This window comes from Mya arenaria, chromosome 6 (assembly GCF_026914265.1).
Source record: "Mya arenaria isolate MELC-2E11 chromosome 6, ASM2691426v1".
NCBI lineage: Eukaryota > Metazoa > Mollusca > Bivalvia > Myida > Myidae > Mya > Mya arenaria.
Window position 1 is genome coordinate 15,621,144 of NC_069127.1, and position 7,105 is coordinate 15,628,248.

Here is a 7,105-nt window from a genome sequence, read left to right on the forward strand (position 1 = left end):
TCCGTGTTTTACCGGAATTATATGTCGTTAACCCTGGGTAGGACAACGCTGGTGACACAGCACGCCATCTGATAATATATTTGTGTATAAGTATGATACGCGAGTAGCAAACTAATGCTCGAAAGGTCACTGTCTTAATAAGAATATTGAGATGAAATCATTCAAAAACAATCTTTTTTACAGATTATTGCGTGTTATGACGTTGACAACCTTATCCAACTTGATGCGCACTCTTGGATAAAATCAGTTTCACGTACGTGTGTAACAATAACGTCGGTCAAATGTTTAGATTACGCACACTTGAGGATAGGGCAGTCCATTCACTTAATTTGCGTGAAGTGGTCAATGCAATATTGGTCAACCGCCTACGTGTCTCCGGAGGACTCTAGAAGCTTCTAAATTAGCATAAGATATCAATGTTATGGTTTTTTTAAAAACTTTTCTCAAATTCAGGGAATCACCGATGAAACATTTCTTAGAGTGTCGTGACTCCGCAAATGCGAGTACCGATTAAAACGAACATTTTTAACGTTTATTACATTGTACTGTCATTTTTCTGTCTGGAATCCTATTTGTACTTAATGCCTATGTCATTTTGTGCATTACAATCGGGTTGTCTAGAGCCGAATCTACATTTGTCAACAACAATTTATTTATTTCGTTATGGGTACAAACACAAGCATTTAGCAGAATTTGTAGTTCTTACCACAGGTATTGTGCACTACACTCAGCTAAGCATAAAATGAAAGATATTACGTTCTTACCGAAATTCCAATCCACGCCCGTTATATAAACTGCAGACTTGTTTAAACAAATTATTTTGATATTTAAAAATTCAAAGATGAACTAGCCTTTAATAAGAATGACCTAATCCACTTAACCAGCTTTTACATGACAATACATATACATGCATACGTCGAAACTGGATTGCTTGTCCGTCATATTAAAACATTTTCAAACGTCAAAATAAATTATCTGCCCGCGTAAAAAATGAATTGTCTGCCCGTGCTAAGACAACAGTTGCACACGTCAAACTGAATTAACTGTCCGTGCTAGGAGAAGTTGCATACGTCCAACTGAATTCTCTGTCCGTGCTAGGAGAACAGTTGCACACGTCAAACCGAATTGTCTGTCTGTGTTAGGGAACAGTTGCATACGTCAAACTGAATTGTCTGTCCGTGCTAGGAGAACAGTTGCACACGTCAAACTGACTTGTCTGTCCGTGCTAGGAGAACAGTTGCACATGTCCAACTGTATTGTCTGTCTGTGCTATGACAACAGTTGCACACGTCAAACTGAATTGTCTGTCCGTGCTAGGACAACAGTTGCATACGTAGAACCGAATTGTCTGTCCGTGTTAGGACAACAGTTGCATACGTAGAACAGAATTGTCTGTCCGTGTTAGGACAACAGTTGCATACATAAAACTGAATTGCCTGCCCGCGCTAAGAGAACAGTTGCACACGTCAAACCGAATTGTCAATCTGTGTTGGGAGAACAGTTGCATACGTCAAACTGAATTGTGTGTCCGTGCTAGGGGAAAAGATGCACACGTCAAACTGACTTTTCTGTCCGTGCTAGGAGAACAGTTGCACATGTCCAACTGTATTGTCTGTCTGTGCTATGACAACAGTTGCAAACGTCAAACTAAAATGTCTGTCCCTGCTAGGAGAACAGTTGCAAACGTCAAACTGAATTGTCTGTCCGTGCTAGGAGAACAGTTGCAAACGTCAAACTGAATTGCCTGTCCGTGCTAGGAGAACAGTTGCATACGTCCAACTGAATTGTCTGTCCGTGTTAGGACAACAGTTGCATACGTCCAACTGAATTGTCTGTCCGTGTTAAGACAACAGTTGCATACGTCCAACTGAATTGTCTGTCCGTGTTAGGACAACAGTTGCATACGTCCAACTAAATTGTCTGTCCGTGTTAGGACAACAGTTGCATACGTCCAACTGAATTGTCTGTCCGTGTTAGGACAACACTTGCATTCGTAGAACCGAATTGTCTGTCCGTGTTAGGACAACAGTTGCATACGTATAACAGAATTGTCTGTCCGTGTTAGGACAACAGTTGCATACGTAAAACTGAATTGCCTGCCCGCGCTAAGAGAACAGTTGCACACGTCAAACCGAATTGTCAATCTGTGTTGGGAGAACAGTTGCATACGTCAAACTGAATTGTGTGTCCGTGCTAGGAGAACAGATGCACACGTCAAACTGACTTTTCTGTCCGTGCTAGGAGAACAGTTGCACATGTCCAACTGTATTGTCTGTCTGTGCTATGACAACAGTTGCAAACGTCAAACTAAAATGTCTGTCCCTGCTAGGAGAACAGTTGCAAACGTCAAACTGAATTGTCTGTCCGTGCTAGGAGAACAGTTGCAAAGGTCAAACTGAATTGCCTGTCCGTGCTAGGAGAACAGTTGCATACGTCAAACTGAATTGTCTGTCCGTGTTAGGACAACAGTTGCATACGTCCAACTGAATTGTATGTCCGTGTTAGGACAACAGTTGCATACGTCAAACTGAATTGCCTGCCCGTGCTAAGAGAACAGTTGTACACGTCAAACCGAATTGTCTGTCTGTGTTAGGAGAACAGTTGCATACGTCAAACTGAATTTCCTGTCCGTGCTAAGACAACAGTTGCACACGTCAAACCGAATTGTCTGTCTGTGTTAGGACAACAGTTGCATACGTCAAACTGAATTGCCTGTCCGTGCTAAGAGAACAGTTGCACACGTCAAACCGAATTGTCTGTCTGTGTTAGGACAACAGTTGCATACGTCAAACTGAATTGCCTGTCCGTTCTAAGAGAACAGTTGCACACGTCAAACCGAATTGTCTGTCTGTGTTAGGAGAACAGTTGCACACGTCCAACTTAATTGCCTGCCCGTGCCAGGAGAACAGTTGCAAAACGTCAACCTGAATTGCCTGCCCGTGCTAGGACAACAGTTGCACACGTCAAACTGAATTGCCTGTCCGTGCTAGGACAACAGTTGCACACGTCAAACTGAATTGTCTGCCCGTGCTATGACAACAGTTGCACACGTCCAGCTTAATTGCCTGCCCGTGCTAGGAGAACAGTTGCACACGTCAAACTGAAATGTCTGTCCGTGTTAGGAGAACAGTTGCACAAGCCAAACTGAATAGCTCGCACTAGCATAACATCAGCACACGGCAGGCTAATTTGCTTGTCCGAAATAACACAACACTTGAACACGTCAAGCTGCTTCGCCTGTCCGTACTAGTACAACAGTTGCACACCGCACACGTCGAACTGCTTTGTTTTTCCGTACTAGTACAACAGTTGCACACGTCGAACTGCTTTGTTTTTCCGTACTAGTACAACAGTTGCACACGTCGAACTGCTTTGTTTTTTCGTACTAGTACAACAGTTGCACACGTCAAACTGCTTCGTTTGTCCGTACTAGTACAATACGGAAAACCAACACTTACATGTAAAGCATGAAAATAATTTCATCATTTAAAATTTTAAATTCTTCTATACTCTAATGAGCAAATATAAAAAAAGCAAATATAAAAATAAACTATCAAACATTTGAAGTATATATATTTTTAAAATATGTTCAGCACTTTCTCGTTGCTTATATTCTGTTTGGGCAAATTTAAAGCTATATGATATTTTATTAGTTGATACTTTGAAAGAAAATCGTCTTCATGTCCTCAATACAGCTTATTCCAACCGGGATCGTGCTTGAAATATAGCGCCACAACATTGTTTGTCTTCCCAGCTACTATCAGTTTCTCACTCATGCGATCGTAGCTCAAAGCCTGCGGCAGACAGACGCCGTTCTTCCTCTCTACTTCACCATTCACTCTCCCTTCCTCAGTAACGTGAATGACGTTATGCAAGTCACATCCGCTCACATACAACCCACCATGTCCATCCAGGCACACGCCTCTCCCCCTACTTAACCCCGCCCATGTCCCAACCCTCCACAAAACCCGTCCGTGTCCGCTCTCTATCGCGAATAACCCTTTGTTGGCGTCTGCCACATAAATTACTCCCCCGTTGTCACTTACAGCCATGTTATGGACGGCTGAAAGGGCGTCGTTTCCGGTGCGATCCTTAGGTCGCAATATTCTGTGTATTTTGCTGTCCGGCATCACGTAGACGTAGATATTGGCATAAAAGTCACTCACAAACAGTTCCTTCCCGTTGTTCGCAATGGCAAAACATTTGAAATTGGTTTGTATCTTTTTCTTCGCAATCTTCAGTTTTGATTCAACTGCGAAGAATTGAATAGTCTTAAGATCCGGAAGCGTAACTGCTATGCAGTTTTCTGGAACGACACAGAGAGACCAAGGGGCGTCCGGCAAGTTAAGCTTTGTATTCGGTAGCTCTTTCTGAGGATGCACACGCTTCAATCTCTTGTTGGCTCTGTCCGTGAATATCATGGATCCGTCCTCCATCACACTTGCGCCCATGATGTCACAGTTTGAATTGTCGTTTGGGAACTTCAGAATGCTGACAGTCTTTCCTTTGTAGGAACAGTCGCCTTGTTTGAGATCGTCAATGTCAGCGGTCTTTGCGTAGCTCTCATTATCGTCACCATATTCTGTCATGGTTTCACTGATGGTGTTCACATCGACCTCTGACACCATGGCTTTTCCGAAGGAATGTAGCGGGGACAGAAAGTCGATGATCTTGTTTCTCTTCTCCAGGTCCATGACAGTGTACCCGACCTCGCGACTTCCGGCCCTCACCGCCCTACACTTGTCTACTTCCTGATCACAGTACACAGCCTGGATAAACGAATCAGAATCTGTTCTATTGGAAACCCTTGTTATCTTCTCATAATACCTTTTGGCTGACTGCAGTGCTTCCTTAAAATGGTTCACTTGATCTGTCATCTGTTCTTGTAGAATGTCGTGCTGCTTTTTTAATTCATTTTTAGTTTCCCTTCGTAGCTCCTCGACCCGTTCTATTATTGAATCAGAATATTGATCTATTTCTTGTTCAGCTTCGTGCATGGTTTTAGCGAGGTATGTTTTGTTGTTTTTTATGTCCTTTATTTCTGCTTCCAGTGCGCTGATCTCGTTGCGCAGACGGTTGTTTGCTGCCGTGACGTCATTGGGTCGGAAAAGCGCGTGAAGGTTGTCAGGAATGTACAGGACTGTGCATGTTCTGAAATGAAAAAGATATTATACAGTTTCCCTCTAGCATTTTGTTAAATGAATTGATCCAACGTAATTAAATTATTTTCCTTCATATTAATTTAGATTGTGTCTATAAACTTTTGCTCCGAGAAATCGAAATCTTTAACATCCCAGACATATAAATTTCAGGATCAAGTAAAATGTAAGGAAATCGGTGCACTTTTAAATCTGTGTACCGGCAGGAAATATACGCCAAAATGCAACTCCAATATACTAGAGGCATACCCAAACCCAGATAGACAATCGGCCTACTCATCATTTAAACCAAACTAAGCACCTACCAGTCATATGTGTATGACTTCAAGTACTGAAGTTATAACGTTGACTTCGATAGATTCCTACTTTAGTTCGAAAGTTCAATTCTTTAACGAAATTGAGAATCTGACAAAAATTTAATACACACATTGAATTAAGAAATGCTTGTTGATTCATTTAGATACCTGCGAATATGAATTGAAATATAATATATTACCTATAACAGTCTGTCATGCAGGCGCTACAACCAACGGTGTTATGTTGTGTGCAGAACAGTTCCAGTGGCTTCCCAGGATGTTCCTCACATGTATCTGTAGGTCCGGGCTGCCTCGGCATCCCAATTGTACCGCGTCTAGATACTTCCCCTTTTCCCACCACCTCATTCTGCGCCGGTTCCAATTTCGCTGCCGGGTGTCCTTTAGGCACAACGTCGCTTTTAGCCACCGCATCTGCTCGCTCTGCCGCCGCTGCAATAGCGGGCACCTGTTGCCGAGACGCTTCCCCTCGTATGGTCGTCTGTTTACGGCCAGCGGAAGTGGGCCGCTCTGTTTCCTCGTGTACTGGAAGGCAGTCTTCACAGAAAAAATTGTCACAGTTCATACACAAACGGGAAGCCGGTTTGCGCATGCGCTCAGAGGAACAGCGGAAACAAACCAGGTCTTCCTTTCCTGCTATAGGTGTGTTTCTTTCTTTATCATGCGACATGATCAATACACACAAATCCTTTCTCGATGCTTAACACTATTCATTCGTGGATAACATCAATCTGTTAAGTTAATTTGTTCATACTGTTTTCGCAATAAAAGAGAAAGCATAATTGCTATTCATTTAAGGAAACCTGATACACCTGTATCAATACTGCTTTGTTTGACAATAATCAAAATTACACATACCGCTAATTTTGTAATCGTAGAAGTCCATATACGCTTAACCTAAATTTTAAACAGCCTTTATATCGTTTTTGGTTATTAAACAATATTGAGCATGTATATTGATAATACTTTTGTTATTATTTAAGTGCGATTCGAGCGCGTTTTAGATTTTTTTTTAAATATGTCGATTTATATATATATATATATATATATATATATATATATATATATATATATATATATATATATATATATATATATATATATATATATATATATATATATATATACGACTTTATTGTTTTTATTTGCACAAATAACTTATGCAACTTCATACATATATGTAAATTTTGACATCTCTAGCTTTATCTCAATGCTTTTCCAAAGAAATTAAGAATGTCCTTGTCAACGCTAAGATTTTCATCACATAAACTGCCCATTGAAACAGGCCGATCTGGCGGCAAAAAAATGATAGAGATCAACGTTAGTGTACTATGTACAACAATTTATATTGAAGACGATATGTCATCTGAATAACATTTTCAAAAGGGAATAATTAAACCATACTTAATAAGATACTCAAAAATACATAAGGTCATTGAATTGATGGAAATCGAATATATAATGTATCGAATTAAGAAATCTAAGTAAATTTATATCCCAAGCAGTGTGTGGAGGAATTCTTTCGATTTTGCTAGCTATAGTCTCCCAAATGTAATACTGTATAAAAAAAGATATGCATATGAGATCTGACGATACCTCATTTTGATTTGCGGTACCATAGTATGTAGGCGT

General features: G+C 40.8%; 1 protein-coding gene across 1 annotated transcript; it reads right to left on the reverse strand.

Moving 5' to 3' along the window:
- Nucleotides 1-3,686: 3,686 nt before the first annotated feature.
- Nucleotides 3,687-6,163, reverse strand: LOC128237580 (uncharacterized). The gene is made up of 2 exons (XM_052953173.1): nt 5,656-6,163; nt 3,687-5,151 (listed from the first exon to the last, which is right to left on the reverse strand). The coding sequence occupies exons 1-2, from the start codon at nt 6,141-6,143 to the stop codon at nt 3,687-3,689; spliced, it is 1,953 nt and encodes a 650-aa protein (XP_052809133.1). The 5' UTR covers nt 6,144-6,163.
- Nucleotides 6,164-7,105: the final 942 nt, after the last annotated feature.

Bases quoted from the DNA above. Each gene is read 5' to 3' on its own strand.
- LOC128237580 (XM_052953173.1), bottom strand. From the start codon at position 6,143: ATGTCGCATGATAAAGAAAGAAACACACCTATAGCAGGAAAGGAAGAC. The intron at 5,152-5,655 runs GTAATATATTAT...TTTTCATTTCAG, and splicing joins TGCATGACAGACTGTTATAG to AACATGCACAGTCCTGTACA.